We start from the raw sequence: 22,136 nt of genomic DNA on the forward strand, positions 1-22,136 counted from the left end.
ATAAATGATGTTTCTTTGGGCGTTTACTTGATATAAACTGAATGAAATGAGAGTGGGGCTGATCATGTGAAATAATGAAATTATCTAATAAAAATAAAGAGAAATTTTATATAAGATGTCTGAGTTCAAGGTTGATACCACCTAAACTATTTTTCTTGAGATATCATATTTGTAAGCCATTTGCATCTTACACTTAATAAAGGAATTGAGAAAGTACATTAATAATTTATAAAACTGTTGGTCTAGCAAGTCAATATTTTCCCTAGCTTGATTGGTACATACGAAATGTGTTTCTGTTTAATTAAAATTTGAATTTTAGATAGGACTTTGCTTTCCCCATAGCCTTTTTTAACGCCCTCTTGACCTCTTTGTTTCTCAGGCTATAGATCAACGGATTCACCATGGGGATGACTATGGCGTAGAACACAGATGCCATTTTGTCTGTGCTCATGGAATGGTGGGAACCGGGCTGAAAGTACATGAAAGAAGCTGTCCCATAAAAGATGGAGACAGCAGTGAGGTGGGAAGCACAGGTGGAAAAGGCCTTCTGATGTCCTTCAGATGAGCGCATCCTCAGAATGGTGACAAAGATAAACAGGTAAGAGATCAAGATGATTAGGACAGAAGAGGTGATATTGAAGCCCGCCAAAATGAAAAACACCGTCTCGCTTCTGTTGCTGTCTGAGCATGAGAGAGCCAGGAGAGGTGTAGCGTCACAGAAAAAGTGATCGATTGCCCTGGATCTGCAGAAAGAGAGACTGAATATGTTCCAAGTGTGCACAGAGGCCTCCAGAAAACTAAGAACATAGGACACTATGACCATCCAGGCACACACTCTTGGTGTCATGATATTGGTGTAGTGGAGTGGTTTACACACTGCTGCGTGACGGTCATAGGCCATTGAGGCCAAGAGAAAACTTTCCGTAATGAGAAAGACTGCAAAGAAGAAAAACTGAGCAGCACAAGCTTTGTAGGAAATGGCCTTGTCTCCCACGAGGAAGCCAGCCATCACTTTGGGAGTGACGGCTGTGGAGTAAGCAAAGCCCATCAGGGAGAGGTGGCTGAGGAAGACGTACATGGGAGTGTGGAGACGAGAGTCCAGCAGGATCAGCGTGATCACCCCCAGGTTCCCAACCAGAGTGAGGAGGTAGATGAGAGCGAACACTAGAAAGAGTGGGGTCTGCAGTTGTGGGTCATCAGTTATCCCGGCAAGAGTGAACTCAGTCACGACCGTGCGGTTCTCCATGGGGGTCATTTGTGCAGTATGTGAATGGCCTATAGCAGTGAGAAAAGAGGAGCTTGTTAGCAGCATAGTTAGAGCTATCATTAAGTCCAGTAAATACCTTGTATCAGAATTCTTTGAATTTCACATGGGTGTAACAACAAACTGCAATTTTTAAATATTGATGAAAAATAGAGTGTTCTGGCTTAAAGGATTTTGGAGATAATACAACCCTATCTTCTATCTTAATTATCTATTCTTCTATTTAAATTACCAAAATTAAAGTTCATAGACAAAAGGCAACTTATGGAAAATCACAGGATTTGTTATTAAATTAGATGTGTTAGCATCACAATTCAGATTTTTAAACACTGACAGGCTATTCATGAAATAATATAGGTCCCTGTAAATTACTTCATGTCATTTCAATTACTGCTACTGTATCGAGCAGTATTATACTCTACTAAATCATAGTTTAGAATATTGTATTCTAGGCTTTCATTTTCTCAAAAGATAATGGGATACATAGATTATGTCATTTCATGCAGTGGGATACTGTAGTAAATCCTGTACAAGGAATAAAGACATGTAGAGAGTAAAGTTAAAAGTGCGAGTTCAGAATAGAGATATCTGGACGCACAGTCCTGCTGCATCCGGTACTAGATGGCTGGCTTTGGGTGTTACTTGATATCATTTGTCCATCCACTGTCCCTTGAACTCATTGTCAAACTGGAGAGATAATACAAACGGGCACTGCAGAATTTTATACATTAAGGTTAGGACAAAGTTATTAGTCTCTGCATTGATTTGAGAACTGCATTAGAGGAATTTCAGATAACTAGAAAATCCAATGTCCTGCATCCTCATGCATTCCATTCGCTTCTGCCCCAAATTTCTTCCACCGTCATATTCCATTTATGTCTTCTTCCAATTTTTCATACAATATTCCTTGTCTACTTAGACATAGGACATTACAGCCATACCAAGTAAGAATTCATTTTTTTCTGAATGACATTATGTATTAACTAGGGTGACTTAGCCTCATTTTATCCATCTGTAAAATGGATTTAACAATATTGCCTGGCACTTAACAGAATACAATCAGTGAAGACATTCTTACTGTTAGAAGGTAGTGACAGAATCTTTCTAAGGACTCAAAATGTAGGCAAGGTTAAGGAAAATGTACATGTGAGAATGAGGACTAGTACACTATGATTTCACCAATTTCATTTTTCTTTGCATTAATCTCATAATCTATGTAACAGAAGCTGATGGCTTGGAGCAGGCAGGTAGTGAAAGAGAAAATGAAAAAGTACCTAGTTCTAGATATATTTCAAAATAGAGTTAGCTGGATTTCATGATGTATTGAATGTAAGACATTAGAGAAAGGGCAAACAATGATGACTGCATTTTTAGTATACCAACAGAGGGAATGGTGAGGAAAAAACTGATGTTCTAGAAAGAATAAGGAAGATGATTTCAGATCTGTCATGGTGAATTTGAGATTCCTTTTGGTTTAGAAGGGTTGCCTAAACAATTGGACCCACTGAATCAGATTTTATTAATTTGAAATATTTTAGCAATTGGCTAATGGTTTAAACTTCACATATTATATTAAGTGCTTCCCTAATAGCTCAGCTGGTAAAGAATCTGCCTGCAATACAGGAGACCCTGGTTTGATTCCTGCACTGAGAAGATCCGGTGGAGAAGGGATAGGCTACCCACTCCAGTCTTACTTGGGCTTCCCTTGTGGCTCAGCTGGTAAAGAATCCGCCTGCAATTTGGGAGACCTGGGTTCGATCCCTGGATTGGGAAGATCCCCTGGAGAAGGGAAAGGCTACCCACTCCAGTATTCTGGCCTGGAGAAATCCATGGACTCTGTAGGCCATGGGGTCACAAAGAGTCTGACGCAACCAAGCGACTAACTGTTGAACTGTTCCTAAAACTATCATGTTAAACCCACAAAACTAGAAAAGGCCACTAAAAACTAAATGAAGAAGTTTGGGGAAAAAAATCAGAGTATGATAATGTTGTAAAGTCAGACCATGGAGCATACAGCACTAAGAAGAAAGGGGAGAGAGAATGTCACCACTGAGGTGGTCTCTAGGGAAGCCCTGTCCCAGGACACAGATTTCAGCTGGACAGTAGGTTAAGGGAACTTCCAGAGGAGAGTTTCTGGCTATGCTGATGACCGGCTGTCAATCCCAGCAGGAAGAGTAGAATGATTTCAGGAGTTGGGCAGGAGTGGCTGTGGGGCTTAGAAACAGGGGTATGAAGAGATGTGGACTTTATTCAACAGCCTTTGAGGGCTGACCTGAGATTCCTCATCTTCATGGTGAGTGACACGCCAAAAGAGAGAAAATGAGATCAGTCCTCAGGTCTCGAGGTAGAGGGTGACAGCCGGGCCATGAGGTTAGAGGATGGAGGTCTTGATGGAAAACGCAGGTCCCCACTCCCTGTTTACTCCTGCTGGGGTGGTAGGGGGGCCGTGGGAGGCAGCGTTATCCAGGGGAGGCACCTTCCTGGTTCTCACTTACACTAATCAATACTCCTATCATTTGCCCCTAAATCTAGCGAGGGGGGCTGAAACGTGCTGAGAGCATTTCATTTTTTTTTTTTTTTTTTACCATCTTTCTTCTCAACAAACTGAAGGAGTGTCTTAAGTCAGCACTTTGGTACAGGGGAGAAAAAAGTAGAAAACTGCAAACACAGTCTTGTGTTCACAAGAAGCGGCCCTGCAGCTCCGGAACCCGGCGAGATCCGGGCTCTAAAGCAGTGTCTGCCGCGCAGCAACAACCGGCGGGAGCAGCGGGGCTCGGCGGCCTGCTGCCTCCAGGAGAGGAGGAGCAAGGCTCCTGACGTTCTGGCCATCGATGAGTTCCCGGGACCCCGTCAGCCCGGTCCTGGCAGAGGATGGCGCCCGAGCGGATGGCGGTGATTACTTCCTGTCTCTTCCCGCCGATGCCAAGTTTGTGGCATCAGCTTGGAACCAGTGGGGGACACACAGTTCAGACGGAGGGACAGCTTGGATCACCCAGGAATCCCTGGACAGAGACGAAACAGACTGTGGGGCAGGCTCGGAGTGGAAGAACGTGGCCAGGCCGCTGACGGAAGGCCTGTATCCAGCTTCACCCTGCTGCCCGAGGAAGGGCTGTAGACGCTCCTTGATGGCCGGTGTTCCGAGCTGGTTCAGGACCTCGGCCAGAGCCGTGTGGCCGTCCAGCGGCTCCAAAACGCGACCGGAGAGAGGAAGCCCGGCAGTCCAGGCGGCTCCTGGAACGTTCCCACCGGGCTTGGAGAAGGACGGTGGCTTCCTGTCGAAGCAGCAAGAGCCCAGAGCTGACCTCGGGACTAGAGGGACGCGGTTGACACGGGCGTTAGAGACAGCTCCTCCGATCCTCTTGGCGCTGAAGGAGAACCCTGCCTGAGAGCTGAGTTTGTCTAGTCAGCATGTGGAGGTGGGCGGGCACCAGGGACCCTGACCTTTGCAGGGAGACACTTGTATCGGGGTTTTTTCACCTCTGCAGACCCTGAAACGTAGCTGCCAATTTGCCTCTTACATGCAAAGCTTCCCTTGTAGCTCAGTTGGTAAACGATCTGCCTACAATGCGGGAGCCACAGGTTCGATCCCTGGGTCGGGAAGATCCCCTGGAGAAGGAAATGGCACCCCACTCCGGTACTCTTGCCTGGAGAAGCCCCTGGACTGCTCTTCTGTCCATGAGGTCTCAAGAGTTTGACGCGACTAAGCAACTAAACCACCGCTGATAAGATAAATTATAAAAGGTCTTTAAATCATGTATTGGCTTTTTAGCAATCTCTTTGAAAGATTTTTTTTGGATTGGATCACCAAATATTGGGTGTTCAGGACACAATTAAAAATTGAACAAGATACTCTGTGCCCTTGTGAAAGTGAAAGTGAAGTCGTGTCCGACTCTTTGCAACCCCATGGACCGTAGCCTACCAGGCTCCTCTGTCCATGGGATTCTCCAGGTAAGAATACCAGAGTGGGTTGCCATTTCCTTCTCCAGGGGATCTTCCCAACCAAGGGATCGAACCCAGGTCTCCTGCATTCCAGGCAGATGCTTTAACCTCTGAGCCACCAGGGTAGCTCAGGTGCCCTTAGTACGATTCTAATTTGTTCTTCAAAGAATAACATGAGTCAAAGTTTCCATGAAGTCTTCAAAAACTCCTCTGTAGACACTGCCTTTCTGTTATAACTTATGGAGCACCGCTGATCACTGTGTTACTTGTAATAATTTGTTTCATCTTAAGATGCATCTCTCATATGTATCATCAATACTATATAAGCAGATGCACAAACTTGAATAATGAATTAAACGATGACAGTTAGAAACTACTGAGTACTTTCCATTTTCAAGGCACCGGAAATGTACATGCGCACTATACCTCCACTGATTTATCACCTGACGCTGTGACGTATTATCTGTCCCCATTTCACCTATGGGGAAGCTGAAGCTTGCTCACAAGGAGTTACACAGAGAAGTCCATAAATTTAGCAAGTAGCAGAGCTGGTATTTGAAGTCATGTCATTTTGAATTTAGTCATGTCATTTGGATCACTGAGAAATATTCTCCTAATATTTGATATATAGTCTCTCTACCCCAGCTGGGGTACAAAATATGTTATTCATTATGTTGGCCTACTCATGAATGACCAATTTATTTAGGGAGTTATTCACAAGTAATGTGGAGAAATAAAAAGCATGGGTATTGAAATTAAATATACAATTTGGGAACTTAACTAATATACTATCTTTCTGAATCCAAGTTGAATGACAAAAACTATATGAACACATATTTACAATAAATTTCCTCTCCCCCCCTCTATCAGGAAAGAAAAAAAGGAAAGACTACTTCTACATTTAAAAGTTATAAATTTTCAATAACACCAATGAATAAGCCACACAAAGTGCTGGAATTTGATCAGTAATTCATCCAACATTCATTCTCTCTCCAACCTAAATCCTTACAGTGTATCAGGCTGTGTGCTTTTCTAAGGTCTAGAATGATGTAAAAAGCATATTCCCTGATCAGAAAGTATAGAAGTACAAGAGTAATATACAAAATGCTGATTATTTGGGAAATTCCTATTCTTTATTCCCAAGCAGAGAGGATTATTTTGTCTTGGGCCAGTGGGATGGTACCATGGTCTCATTTACACTATAGTTCACCAGTCAACATATCTAATATTTAATCAATCTATTAACTATTAACTGAGTGCCTAATGCCAGCAAAGCTTCAGAATAAACACTAGAGTCCAGATTACTTCATTCCCATAAATTCTTCATTCTGGTCTGATTTTTTTATGTCTCTTTATTTCAGTGCATTGTTATAGCTGGTCACTTAGCCTGGGCCTCCCTTTTTTTATTTTTTCACTAATGATATTTGCTCTCCAAGTTATAATAAATTTTCACATTGAGATCCAAATTGATACTCTCAAAGACCTTGGGACTAGCCAGTTGTTAACTAATATTACGATACTCCAAAAGAGGAAACTAAAAATGAGAAACGTTTAACAATTTGCCCAAGTTCTAAAAGCTTCTGTAAGGCAAAGTCCTCAAGACCCTCTTGTTCCTTTTATTTTTATACAACATAAATACATATTCTTCTTAAGAATTTCCATGGTATTTGTAACACAGTCTGTCACTAAAAATCATAGACACCTAATAACATCCAGTTTGTTGCATAAAATATTCAGTATTCAGTTATGAATAAATCAAGAGGGAAATGGGTACCTTGATATATTTCCTGCTTACCTCTGTCCCTAAAAATATATACAGACTGTAGATTTGATCGGAGGCTTACCTGGTATGCTGAACAATGAACAGGCTAATTCATTGATTTCACATATGAGTCTTGAATCAGAAATTCAATCCATAAAAGATAAGAAACATTCTACTGAGATTTTCTTCTTAGTCTTTGATCAAAAGGGAAAAGAACTTTGGAGCAAAGAGAGATTGAGAAAAAAAGCAATGCCACAGAAATAGCTAACATGACTGTATGGTAAGAGCTGCTGACGTGTCTCCTCAGATAAGTCACCCAATTCCTTTAAGTCACCTTATATTCATCTATAAAGTGGAGATATTAGATCGGCAGCCCCAAACAACATCCTCCCTAAAAGGCTACTGCTGTCATGAGAAAAGAAGAGAAGCCCTGCAGTGTCCTGGAAATGGCAACCATCATAATCAAAAGTCATGATTATTTCTCCTGGTCATGACTACAGGCTCCAGTTAGGAGAGACCTCACTCTGGGGCAAGGCCATAGCAGTTAACAGACACCGTGGACAATCAGTTGAACGAATCAATGGTCAAGTAACATTTCATGGTCCATTTACATGGTCTTTTACCTATAAAGCCAAATGGAGTTATTGGGAACTGAAAGAGAGAGTTATAAACCCATGGAACACTCTGGGGACAAAGCCCCCGTGAGAGCAACAATAGGGCCTTATCTCAGACCACTGGACAAAAAGTGATGAGTGTGTGCACAGGAATCCAGTTTTGCTTGCTGAGGGAGACTGTGAGTGAATTAACATAGCTTGTATTAGTTCTCTTTGATGATGCTAAAATCAAGTTACATCATTACCTCTAGGGCTGCACATTGGCATAAGCATGGGAAATACAGGGACAGAAGTCTGTTATTAAGCCAAATGGATTTCAGACAGAATTGCATGCCTTAATTCGATGGAAACATTTGCACCATTGACAAGAATTATTCATTCATTCAGCACTGTACTGGTCCCAGATGAGTTTAGCCATAGTCCTGGCCATGGGTGTATATATCTATAGAAAACAAACATGTTCACAGTCTCAAATGCTCAGGTTTACAGGAGAAGACAAACATTAAGCAAACTCAAAAATAAGGATATACAATTATAATTAGAACAAGGTGCCCACATGAGAATGAATAATGAAAATCTGCTTTTGAAAATGTTCATTTATTTAACTGTGTCGGATCTTAGTTGGCAGGTGGGATCTTCGTTGCACGAGGAGGGATCTTTCGTTGTGTCAAGACGGCTCAGTTGCTCCTCTGCATGTGGGATCTTACTTCCCCGACCAGGGATCGAATCTGTTGCCTAAATTGCAAGGCAATTGCAAGGTGGATTTTTAAGCACTGACTACTATAGGGAAGTCCTACAAAAACACACTTTCAATGACAGGCAGAAGGTTTTCTCAGAGAATCAACACCTCAGCCAATACATGAAGGATGGATAAAGGTAACGTAGTAAGTGTGAGTGATAGTTGCTCAGTCGTGTCTGAGTCTTTGCAACCCCATGGACTGTAGCCCACCAGTCTCCTCTGTCCATGCAGTTCTCCAGGCAAGAACTCTGGAGCGGGTTGCCATTTCCTTCTCCACAGCATGGGAAGGATTGCCCAAACAGAGTGAAAAGCTACGGTGTCTTCAAGTTGTCAAAGCAGTTGGCAGAATCTAAAGAAGCCAGAGGGACTGCAGCACAGTTAGCAAGACTTGTTTCTGGAAAGTTTGTTTTCAGTGTCCTTTCCAGAACAAAATTCATAAACAAATACAAGCAAACAAAAAATGCCCATCCCAAGACCAAAATCATTAGGAGGAATGATTGGTGTGGACCACAGGACCAGCGTGGACAACTGGCAAGAATAACTGAAATCTTGTCCTGCATAAAGCAAAAACCACTGGGACTGACGATTAGGTTCAGACTGGTGTACATTTTATTCCCACTGATTTGGAAACATGCATCACTGTGTGCCAAGCCATAACCTATTTCTCAAGGAGAATCCATCATCCCTAAAATCTATTTCTTATTGTCTATCAGTTTTAAAAGCCTCAGTCAGTAATTCCTAGAATTTTCCTTGTGATATTTTGTTGCAGGAAAAAAAACAACCTTGATTCCATATTACAACTGTTTCTTTGACTTGCTTTTAGTTACTTTTTAAAAATTATAATTGTACATAATGGCCTGCCTCAGAGAATCCTGCCCCTCCGCCTGACTGTTAAAGAGCCTTTGTTCAGAGCCTTGTCCATCCGGAGATGTCAGGAAGGAAGAATTAACACATCCTCTGCCTGAGGTTGCCATCCTAGGATATATTTGCAAGATTAGTGGACTTTTTACTTTGGTTCCTGATCCATAAAAGAACCTGGCATCCAGGCCCCAGAAGATGGATATTTTGAGACTTTAGTCTGCTATCTTCTCGGTCACTCATCTCTCTCCGCTTCACTGGCCTGTCATGCATGGAGGAGAGCAAGCTTAAACTCAGTAAAAATTTGAGCAGTTACTGTCTACTCTATGAAGGGGTGATTGAAGGGAATTCTCATCCACCAGGGTACTGAGACCACCTTATAGTCTTAGACTACCAGTGTCTGTTGTTGATTATTCTCATCCTGGTAGAAACAGCTGCTACTGTTGTAACTAGAAATGCATTAGAATCTTTCTTCTAAGTCCATGGTTGGACGGTGTCTATATCGTGTGAGAGATATGAGCACATAAAGTTCAGACAGCCTTATCTAGATTTAAATGCCAGATTCTCCATTTTCGACTGTGACTCTAAACGCTTGGGTAATATTGACATGAGACTTCTGTATGCACCACTGTGTCATAATGTACTTGGAAGACAACTTGTATATACACTCTCATTGCAGTGTCAAAAGCGATAATCTCTCAGAAATGTTTTTATGGTTATTGCTATTCTTTTATTAACTCACCCTTAAGAACATACATCATATTAAATCCTTTTCCCCCAGAAAACAGAGAAGCTTACTCTGTAAATTGCAATACAAAACATGCTTAAAAATTATTATGCTACAAATAAAAAGTGATGATTATGGTCAGAAAATTACACATCAGTTGCTATTAGCATTTAGAATGACTGTAATGCTGTCTTCATTAATAGTATAATGTATATATGTGTGTGTGTGTGTATATATATATGAAATGTAGATTATATGTTATTTGCATAACATATACATGACTGCTGAGCATATATTACATGCCAGGCCCAATCTAATACAGTATTCATAAAAATTCCCATATAGACATTATTACTATCAACTTTTAAATTCAGAAGGAAAAAACACATTTGAGAAGTTAAGTAGCTTGCAAAAAACACACAGCAATTATATGTGAGGAATCAGGCTATAGAAATCCTAAGTATGACATTTAAACTTTATGCTGTTCTCCTAGGAAGAGTGTTCATACACAGTAGAGAACAACTGGTATTTGGTAGAAGTGGATCACAGTGAGACTGCTTGTCTCAAAAAGTGACCCACAGGAATCTATTTTTTCAAATATTTGTAGTATGCTGTGTAGCACTTTCATGGGAATTTACTTATCAGTGATCCTAAAGTTTAGATTTGACAAATCCAATGTTTTCCCAACTTTATTTAATTCTGGACCTACTTTTAAAGGAACTCCTATAAACTTTATATAGCATAAGTTTGAGAATAAATGTAGTATCATTCAAAATACTCCCGAGCTCCTCAGATTGATCATGATAGTTTCATTTAATGAAAATCAAAAAGTAAATATGAAAAGCAGCCAGAGAAGAAAACTAAACATTACTTTTGTAAGAGCTTCAGTGAGACTGGCTGCAGCTTTTCAACATGAGCAACTGATTCAGGGTGGGGTGGAATAATCCAGCTGCCTATAGATCTATGCTGAGAGAATTATTAAAGAAGGTTCTTTTGGAAAAAGGTTTGAAAATGAAAAATAGAGAAAATTAGAAAAAATACTGGAAAAACTAACATGCTGATAACACAAATAAATATATGAAATGTTTTAAATACTATTGAAAAAATCTTCTAAAGCTTTGTATGTAAAGCTAAAATGCCAGCTTCTGTGGTGACTCGGACGGTAAAGTGTCTGCCTGCAATGCAGAAGACCCGGGTTTGATTCCTGGGTTGGGAAGATCCTAAAATATTTGACAATAAGAGCAAAAGGGGTGGGAATCAATCAGAATAAAAATGTGATACAGTTCTTTCATACTGAAGACAAATTAAAATATCAAGGTACAACAATAAGTGAAGGATGAAAGTTGCAATAATAGGAGACAAAAAGAGGAAAATTAATTAGTTAGTCTGAGATAACTCTAGTCCAAAGGAAAGGAAAAAATGAAATAAAAAACTAGCGAGTCAAATAGAAGACAAGAGGCAGATTTCAACCCACTGTATCAGTTATTAATTTCAGTGTCAAAGTCCAATAATTTCTTTTTAAACTGAAATATATTAAAGTGGATATATATATTAAGGAATCAAACACATGATAATATAAAACACTTATTTTCTAACTCTTAAGAAAAATGACTGGAAGGCTTATATATGCAAAGCAATGGTCAATATTTCCTAAAGCTACTCCAAGATGCAATCCCAATCCCTTTTCTACTAACTTTTCTACTCAAGTCACAGCAACATAACTACCAACAACCCTACAAGATGAGGTTGGATGAAAGCAGGTTATGGCTTCCCTCTCTTATGATCCTAAATTACCTCTTTTAAATAAAGGGAAAATTGACATATTATATCAGTTTCAGATGTACAGTGTAAGGATTCGATACTTGAATGTATTGTAAAATGATCATCCCAGTAAGTCTAGGTAGCATCCATTCTGATATAATTACAATTTTTCTCCCCTGTGATGAGGATTTCTAAGATCCGCTCACTTAATAACTTTCAAGTATGCAATATAGAAATATGAACTGTACTCACTATGCTGTGCATTGAAGCTCCCATGTACGTTATAACCACAAGTCCGTACCTTGTGAATTATCTTATCTCATTAATTTAAATACACCTTTTGGACCATAAGTCGATTCCTTGGCACTACACTTCAAACCTCAAAAGTCCTCACTTCTAGATTTCTCATTTCAGATGAGAACAGAAGTGAAATCCTTCACTACCCTTAGCCTCACTTTCTGTATTTTTTTAATGGAATTAGTGATTCCTACCCCTGATGTTTCATAGAGCAATCTGCAGATGAAATAAGATGGAGGGTGTGAAATGCTTAGTAAATCACTCAGTCCACATAAAAGATTCCTCTTGTGATCAGAGAGTGCTATCCAAGGTCATTCTGACTAACATATTGCAGCAATGTCACTGTGAAGGAAAAGGCCTCCAGCACTGAGACCAGCTTGTAATAAAATAAAATCAAGTGAACAAGGTGCCCAGGGCACCAGGTTATTCTCACTCTAATGAGTTTCAGTAAAGTCAGGTTGGGACTGAAGGGTCTGATGACAACTGTCTTGAAGGGTATTACTCTGATGTGAACCTCTCAGGAACAAGCTCTCCTGTGATCCATCCACAGGTCCAGGCCTCATGCACTCAATATTTTAATTAAAATCTTGCCTTTGGGGATCAAGTACTTAGGGAACTAACTAAGCAAAGTCATGGGTGTATGAGTTGGTATTTCTTCTACAGTATACCCATCTGTCCTCAAAAATAAAGAAAAAGAGGCTGTTAACATTCTTGGAAGCTGCTGATGTGGACATCAGAGCGGGAAGGAAAACACAGGCTGGGGCATCGAACCACAAAGCCTCAGACATTACTTCCATAAATCCTGTGGGATTTTCTTTCTTTCCCATTGGAAATAAAATATCTTTCTGTGTCTATCGTGCCCTTTGAATTTGGAAATCTAAGCCTGATTGGGGTAAAATCTAGCAAATGGCAAGTATTCCAGCTTTATTCTAACCCAATACTAATCTTGCTTCCCTTTTATGCATATTTCATACCTTTAGATGAAACTATATTTCTTAGACTTCTTACAGTCATATAAGGTTCGAGTGGTTTTCCAAGTAATTGATTTCTAAGTGGTAAAGAGAGACCACGTCTTCTGACATCTTCCACAAGTGACTCTAAAGGTTTCTGTAAGTGAAACGAGAGAGTGTGATAAAAACGCATGGTGAATGATAACCATACATGCCTATCATATCTGCAAGGAAATTTCTTTGTGTGTAGGAAGAAAACTTTTGTAGCGAGCGTGTATATGATCTCTGCCACCATCCAAAAAGTTAGTTCAATTAGAATTTTATCAATGTGATTTTCAGGGAACCTGAAATATATAGCAAACAAACAAGTAGTGAGAAATAGTTCTCTACGTTCCCATTCAAATGCAAAGTATAATAGAAAATCATATCCTATTCTGATCTCTGATGAGTTTAAGTTTCTCTAAATAGTGTTTACTTTTATTATTTCTACTTCTTTGAAATATAATTGTTATATGACATCCACCAAGCTGAGTATATACATATACATGGACTTCCCAGGGGGCACCAGTGGTAAGAAAACCTGCCTGCCAGTGCAGGAGATGCAAGCGATGTGATTTCAATCCCTGAGTTGGGAAGAAACCCTGGCAGAGGGCATGGCAACCCACTTCCGGTATTCTTGCCTGGATAATCCCATTCACAGAGGAGTTTGGCAGGTTACAATCCATCATTTCAGTTCAGTTCAGTTGCTCGGTCATGTCCAACTCTTTCCGACCCCATGGACCACAGCACGCCAGGCCTCCCTGTCCATCACCAACTCCTGGGGCTTACTCAAACTCATGTCCATCAAGTCAGTGATGCCATCCAACCATCTCATCTTCTCTCGTCCCCTTCTCCTACCTTCAATCCTTCCCAGCATCAGAGTCTTTTCAAATGAGTCAGCTCTTCGCATCAGGTGGCCAAAGGATTAGAGTTTCAGTTTCAACATCAGTCCATCCCATGAATATTCAGGACTGATTTCCTTTAGGATGGACTGGATGGATCTCCTTGCAGTCCAAGGGACTCAGGGTCACAAAAAGTCAGACGTGACTGAAGCACACACACACACACACACACACACAAAGTCAGACATGACTGAAGCTCACACACAAACACACACACACACATATATGTGTGTGTATGTGTTGATTTTATGTATATAATATATATAATTAAATGATTACCTTGGTAAGTTTAATTAACATATTCATCACCTAACGTAATTACAATTTATTCTCTTTGGTTAAGAAATCTTAAGGTCTACCCTCTGAGCAACTTTTAAATATACAGTAGAGTATAATTAACTGTAGTGATTATGCTGTACACACATTCTCAAAACTTGTTTCTCTTATACCCAGGTGTCTGTACCTGAGCATTCCTTGGGTCCCTCAGGGGGTCAGCCTGGGACCCACTTCCACTCACCAGCAGGCCAGCACTTGCTCCTGGCACCCTGGGGGCTTATAGCCAGCCACCTTGACCCAGCCTGACTCATCATTGGGCCAGCACTACAGAGGACTCTCCTAGACACGCAGTCAGCCTGGCTAGGATACATTCTTTCCAACCAGCAGCTGACAGCCTCTGCACAAGGCCAGGCCCAGTGACCAGCCAGAGCAGAGGCTGGTCACACCTATCCGCACACCCAGAGAAGTCATCCTGCTGCAGCAAAATGACTCCACGAGCCATACAGGGGCCTCCCCTGGAGCATAGAGCAGAAGGGAGTGCCCTGCTGTGACATGGAGGGTGTCTCCTACATAAAGCCACTTTCCAAGACCGGGGAACATAACCAACCTATCAAATACAATATAAAGTAGTGGATTTGACCAATTGATGAATTAGTCAAAGTAAGGCAACAAAGTAATATGATCCAAATGAAATAACAAGATAAAGTTCAGAAGAGCTAAATGGATCTATGCAATCTGTTCAATAAGGAGTTCAAGGATTTGCTCCAAAAGATGCTCAGAGGACTCAGGAGAAGAAAAGGTGGACACAGTGAGGCTTGTAACGAAGTAGAGAACATAAAGAAGACCCGAACAAAGCTGAAGAATAATCGAAGTTAAAAAATACACTAGAAAAAATAAGCAGAAGATTAGATGATGTGGAGGAATGAATCAGTGGGCTGGAAGACAGGCTAGTGGAAATCACACAAGCAGAACAGAAAAAAAGAAAAAAAAATCAAGAAATGAGAATAGTTCAAGAGACCTCTAAGACAACATCAAGGAAACTAATTCTTGTGATAGGGGTTCCAGGAAGAAAAGAGAGAGAGAAAAGGGAAGAGAACATATTTTAAGACATAAAGCTGAAAACTTCTCTAACCTGGGAAAGGAAACAGATATCCATCTCCAGAAAGCACAGAGAATCCCAAACAGGATTTACTCCAAAAAGTCCACACCAAGACACCTTGTAATTAAAAAGGCAAAAATTAAAGAGAGAATATTAAAAGAAACAAGGGGAAGGCAACAAATCATGTACAAAGGAGCTGCCAGAAGGATATCATCTAACTTTCAGCAGAAACTCTGCAGGCAGAAGAAGGCGGCATGGTACTCTCAAGGAGATGGAAGGGGAACCCAAGAATACTCTACCTGGAAGGGCTATTATTAAGATTGGAAGGGAAAACCAAAACTTTTACAGCTTAGCAAGATCTAAAAGAGCCCAGGACCACCAAACTAGCTTTATAAGAAATGTAAATGAGACTTCTCTAAGTGGAAAGGAATAGGCTACAACCACAAACAGAATATTCTGAAAGGAGAAATCTCACTGGCAAAGGCAATTATACAAAAAAGGTAGCAAATCAACCACTTATAAAGTTAGTAGGAAGGTTAATAGAAAAAAGTAATAAAATTATCTACATCCACAATAAGCAGGTATGGGATACACAAAACAAAAATGTGTTTCTCCTTATTGTATATTCTGCGCAATATTGTGTTATTAATTCTCTAAAGGTTTAGGACAATTCACCAGTGAAGTCACTTGAACATAAAATTTTTGCTCTGGATAGTGTTTTAATTATACTAATCTAATTTTTTACTTAGTGTAAGTTCACTTATCTCTTTATTTGTCCTTGAATCTATAGTGTTTGTTTGTGTCTTTTATAGAAATTGTGTCTGTCAACTAATTGTTCCCATATAATTGCTCTTAGAATTCTTTTAAACCGTCTTATTTCTGTTAAGTAATTTGAGTGTTCTCTCTTTTTTCTTGATCAATCTCAATTAAGTTTCATAAATTTTATGATCATTTCTAAGATATGCCCCATGTCGCCACACATTTGTAGCCTCCCAATTAGCAATATCACTCACTAGAATGCTATTTTTCTTCCCCAAGAATGAACATACATTGACACCTCTTAACCATATAAAGGTAACAGCTTACATTACGGTTCACTTTTAATGCTGGATATTCTATGGATTTGGACAAGTATATGATGGTATTATCTTTCATTATAGTAACATACTAAGTATTTTCGCTACACTAAAAATCCTCTGTGATCCATCTACTCATCCTTTTCAAAGCCCGAACTCTTAAAAAGCACTGACTATTTTTTACTATCACCATAGTTTTGCCTTTTCCAGATTGTTAATAGCAAAACCAGATGGTTGGTAGTTGATTCACATTGGTATCTTTACTTAGAAATATGAATATAAATATTTTTCATGTGTTTTCATGGCTTGATAGCTCATTTTTTTAACACTGAATAAGGTTCTACTGTTTGAATTGCACAATATTAATCCATTCATTTATTTATTTTTATTTTTACTTTTATTTTTTATTTTTTTATATAATTTATTTTTTTTACTTTACAATTCTGTATTGGTTTTGGCATACATTGACATGAATCCACCACGGGTGTACATGCATTCCCAAACATGAACCCCCCTCCCACACCCCTCCCCACAACATCTCTCTGGGTCATCCCCACGTACCAGCCCCAAGCGTGCCATATCCTGCATCGGACATAGACTGGCAATTCAATTCTTACATGATATTATACATATTTCAATGCCATTCTCCCAAATCATCTCACCCTCTCCCTCTCCCACTGAGTCCGAAAGTCCGCTATACCCATCTGTGTCTTTTTTTGCTGTCCTGCATACAGGGTCATCTTTGCCATCTTTCTAAATTCCATATATATGTGTTAGTCCCACTGCTGGGCATACACACGGAGGAAACCAGAATTGAAAGAGACACATGTACCCCAATGTTCATCGCAGCACTGTTTATAATAGCCAGGACATGGAAACAACCTAGATGTCCATCGGCAGATGAATGGATAAGAAAGCTGTGGTACATATACACAATGGAGTATTACTCAGCCGTTAAAAAGAATACATGCGAGATGGATGAAACTGGAGCCGATTATACAGAGTGAAGTAAGCCAGAAAGAAAATCCATTCATTTATTGAAGGACATATTGATTACTTCCATGTTTTCTTAATAATGAATAAAGTTGCTATAAATACTCTTGAGCTACTTTTTGTGTGCTACTTTTTAAGTTTTCAACATATTTGGGTAAATACCAAGTAAAACAAGTGCTAAATTATATAGTAAGAGTGTGTTTAGTTTTGTAAGAAACTGATAAACTGTCTTCCAAAGAGATGGTACTGTTTTGCATTCCTATTGTCAATGAAGGAGAGTCCCACTGACCTACATCCTTAGTAGCACTTGATGTTGTCAGTGTTGTGGACTTTGGCCATTCTGAAAGATGTGCAGTATTCTTCCACTGATGCTTTAATTTGCATTTTCATTACGACATAAAATGTGGACAATACTTTAGATATTAAGGTTTTGCATTTGGGTTGGCCAAAAAGTTCATTTCCATAAGGTGTTATGGAAAAACTTGAACAAACTTTATGACCAATAATTTGTAAGATTATATATAAGAGGAAGCAGAGTGTTCAGGGATGGCTTCATGAGCATGAATCCCATGTAGCCATGAAGACCTTGTGCTTAGAAGGTTCTGCAGCGGGTTTAACACTCTGCTCTTGCTGACTTAAAATTACTATACATTTTTAACAAGGGGCTCAGCACTCTTGTTTTTACACTGGGATCTGCAAAATATGTAGCCAAAATGATTCTTCACACTTGAAATATTCGAGAGAGGCGTTAGCATTTTATAAGGATAATTCATAGAAAACGAAGAACCTGATTCCTTTTCTCCAAAAGGAAAAATCTTTCCTATCAGGAGAGATAATCTGTTGCTGTGATCTTTCACTTGGTTCTGAAGGATAAACATTTTAACTATCTCCATTTCATTGTTGTGCGCAATCGCTCAATTATGTCTGACTCTGCAATCCATGGATTTTAACCACCAGGCGCCTCTGTCCATTGGATTATCCCAGGGTTAATACTGGAGTGGGCTGCCATTTCCTCCTCCAGGGAATCTTCCCAACCCAGGGATCAGACCCACGGCTCCCGCAGCTCATGCCCTGGCAGGCAGATCCTTTACCACTGAGCTGCTCTCCATTATCCCATAAGAGGATATGCTGGCTCTCCAAGTCAAACCACAGGAGCCCTCAATGCCAAATTCAAAACATTCCATTCAAAACATTGCTTCCCACATATGGGTCTGTGGTTTGGAAATAAAAAGTTACATTCTTACATATTTTCTATATGTGTTCTAAATTATTTAACCTAGAATGAAATAACTGCAGAAAAACAAATACATAGAGAATTGATAATTCAAAGACATTCTCATTAGACTAAGTCGGTACTATTTTAGTTTTAAGAGACATGTTTATAAGCAATTATTATCGTATCTCTGGAAGAGTCTTAGTGTTCTAATATACCCAAATTTAAAAGCTAAACCAGATTATTCTTAGAGACTGGTAAGGACCAGTCAGCTCAACCTCTAATTTGAGCCTGAATGGGGATCTATCAGTTGGTGACCTGGCTGTAACTGGAAAGGAAGGAGCATAACATGTGTCCTAAGCTGAGCATCTATAGACAAAGAGCTAAGCCTGGCTGTAAAACTAAATGTTGTTTTTATATCATGCTTTGAATTAATTATACTTTCATTAATTTCCCTTTATATTCTGCTATGCTTTTTTCTGAATTGTCTCATGAAGATGTTACTCTGGATAATGAGTCCATAAAGATGAAAACTGAGATAAATAAAAATGCCCATTTAATGATGCTTATTGTCATTGAAAAGAATTAAAACAAAAGCACTCATAATAAACCCATAGTGATGATGTTTGGCCAGAGTATTAAGTATTTAAATGAAATAATTTCAAATATAGAGTTCTTTTTTAATAAAATTGCATACAAAATGACTATTTCTATTTTAAAATATGTAAAATTATATTTTAAAATGTATCATCAGACACCAGAATCATTGGTTCAAATGGCAGTATAAAAACAGACCAATCCCATTGGACTCTTGAACTCATTTTTCTCTCCATCCATGGGTGGGTGACTTACATGTAAGTTGCATGAAAATAAGGTGCAGGGGGCATGTACTTAAATATGCGGGTGAGCATAAATGTCCATATGAAAATATGGTTGATCATGGAACAAATATACAATAAAATGTAATTTAAAACAATTTTAAAAATATGAATTATAGTTTCATGCTTGATTCCTGCAAAGTCATTATTCCTGAGATCACATTTTGTCAACACGTTTGTTTCCTTGTTAAAACTTGAGGAATGATGTAAAAAAAAATTACATAATTATTGACAGAGCGAGTCAATATTTTTCCCTAGCTTGATTTGACGTGTATGTAACCGTACTGTTGCTGTTTCTATATAATTAAGATATGAATCTTATAGAAGACTTTGCCTTCCCCACAGCCTTTTTTAATGCCGTCTTGACCTCTTTGTTCCTCAGACTATAGATCAGCGGATTCAGCATGGGGATGAGTATGGCATAAAACACAGATGCCAGTTTGTCTGTGCTCATGGAATGGCGGGAACTGGGCTGAAAGTACATGAAGGAACCTGTCCCATAAAAGATGGAGACAGCAGTGAGGTGGGAAGCACAGGTGGAAAAGGCCTTCTGATGTCCTTCAGATGAGCGCATCCTCAGAATGGTGACAAAGATAAACAGATAGGAGACGAGGATGACCAGGTTAGAAAAGAGGACATTGAAGCCAACCAGAAGAAATGAAACCATCTCACTTCTGTTGCTTTCTGAGCATGAGAGAGCCAGGAGAGGAGTGACATCACAGAAAAAGTGATCAACCACATTGGATCTGCAGAAAGGGAGACTAAACACATTCCAAGTGTGCACAGAGGCCTCCAGAAAACTAAGAACATAGGACACTACGACCATCCAGGCACACACTCTTGGTGTCATGATGTTGGTGTAATGGAGTGGTTTACACACTGCTGCATGACGGTCATAGGCCATTAAGGCCAAGAGAAAAGTTTCCACAGAGAGAAAGCCACCAAAAACATACAGCTGAGCAGCACAAGCTTTGTAGGAAATGGCCTTGTCTCCCATGAGTAATCCAGCCATCACTTTGGGAGTGACGGCTGTGGAGTAACCAAAGTCCACCAGAGCGAGGTTGCTAAGAAAGAAGTACATGGGGGTGTGGAGACGAGAGTCCAGCAGGATCAGCGTGATCACCCCCAGGTTCCCAACCAGAGTGAGGAGGTAGATGAGAGCGAACACTAGAAAGAGTGGGGTCTGCAGTTGTGGGTCATCAGTTATCCCGGCAAGAGTGAACTCAGTCATGACCGTACTGTTCTTCATGGGGGTTATTTATGACTTATGAAAACGCAATGTATGAATAAAGAAAAGGATCTGGGTGGTACCTGAGCTTAGAGCCATAATTATGTTCAAGTTATACCTTATATCTGAATTTTCTAAATTAAATATAGGCATAACAACAAAAGTAATTTTAAATAATGTTAGAAATATAAAATATTCTAGCTTAAAGGATTTGGATGATAATATAATCCAGTACCTCTATCCTCATAAATGATTGAAACTGAAGTACAGAAATGGAAGGAGACTTATCCAAGATCATTGCAGAGATTTGTTAAAAATGAGATCCCTAGTGGTTCAGTGGTTAAGCCTCTGTGCTCCCAACATAGGGGGCATGGGTCCGATGCCTGGTTCCGAACTAAGATGTCACATGCGGCACAGCGTGGGCAAAAACCAATAAAAGAACAATAAATAAATGTAAAAATGAGATTTGTTAGCCTCCCAATTCAGATTTTTCTGACACAAAGAATATTCATGCAATAAAATAGGTTACTATAATTTAATTCATTTCACTGTGATTACCACTGTTGTATCATGAACAGTGCTATATTCTAGTAATACAAATTTTAATATATCAAGTTCTAGCTTTAATAGTCTCACAAGATAAGAGGATACATAGAATGAGTAATTTCCACAAAGTTCAATACCGTAGAAATTCCCATACAAGGAATAAAAAATCCAGAGAATAGAAGTTAACAAGTGTGAGTGCAGACGAAGGACATCTAAATGCAAATTTTAGCTCCGCCTTGTGCTAGATGACTGACTTTGGGTATTGCTCACTGTGACTTGGGCATCAGTCTTCCCTTGAACTCAATATCAAACTGGAGTGATGGTGCAAACTGGCATTGCAGGGTTTTACACGTTAGACTAGGATGGAGTTATTGGTCTCTGCGTTGATTAGAAGGGTGGATGTTGTAATAGAGGGATTCTGGATAACTCTACAATGAAACATCCTATGTGCTCCCTCACGCATTCGCTTCTTTGCCAAAACCTTTTGACTCTCATATTCCGTCCTTACCTTCTTCTAACTTTTCAAATGATAATCCTGTTTTACTCAAGTTTTGCACAGTCCAGCTATGCCAAGTATTTTCCAAGTCATCTTGTGTATTAACTAGAGTGTCTGAGGTTCAGGTTCTCCTTCTGTAAAATGGGTCTAACATTATTGCCTGACACTTAACAGAATTCAATTAATGTAGATATTCTTCCTGTTAGAAGATAGTGACAGATTCTATCTAGGGACCCAAAATGTAGGTGAAGTTAAAGAAAGCTTTATGTAAGAATGAAGTCTGGATTACTATGATGTCACCCACTTCCATTTTCTTTGCATTAAGCTTATTAATCTATACAACAGTTAATGATGGCTTAGAACAGGATGGTACTGAGGGAGGTAGTGAGAAGTTATGCAATTATAGATATATTTCAAAAGCAGAACTGATTGGATTTCACGATATGTAGGGAAAGAAGAAGCAATAATGACTCCATTTT

At 39.5% G+C, this 22,136-nt stretch overlaps 2 protein-coding genes and 1 pseudogene across 2 annotated transcripts; 1 reads left to right on the forward strand and 2 right to left on the reverse strand.

The window, feature by feature from the left end:
- Nucleotides 1-301: 301 nt before the first annotated feature.
- Nucleotides 302-1,255, reverse strand: LOC120877101 (olfactory receptor 5B12-like). The gene has a single exon (XM_040259429.1). The coding sequence runs from the start codon at nt 1,253-1,255 to the stop codon at nt 302-304; it is 954 nt and encodes a 317-aa protein (XP_040115363.1).
- Nucleotides 1,256-3,629: 2,374 nt separating this feature from the next.
- Nucleotides 3,630-4,770, forward strand: LOC120876021 (annotated as a pseudogene).
- A 14,921-nt stretch (nt 4,771-19,691) lies between these two features.
- On the reverse strand, nt 19,692-20,639 carry LOC120877102 (olfactory receptor 5B12-like). Its single transcript, XM_040259430.1, has one exon. It carries the CDS (start codon nt 20,634-20,636, stop codon nt 19,692-19,694), a length of 945 nt encoding a protein of 314 aa, XP_040115364.1. The 5' UTR covers nt 20,637-20,639.
- Between the last annotated feature and the right edge of the window lie 1,497 nt (nt 20,640-22,136).

Source organism: Oryx dammah, unplaced genomic scaffold (assembly GCF_014754425.2).
Source record: "Oryx dammah isolate SB20612 unplaced genomic scaffold, SCBI_Odam_1.1 HiC_scaffold_17, whole genome shotgun sequence".
Lineage (NCBI taxonomy): Eukaryota > Metazoa > Chordata > Mammalia > Artiodactyla > Bovidae > Oryx > Oryx dammah.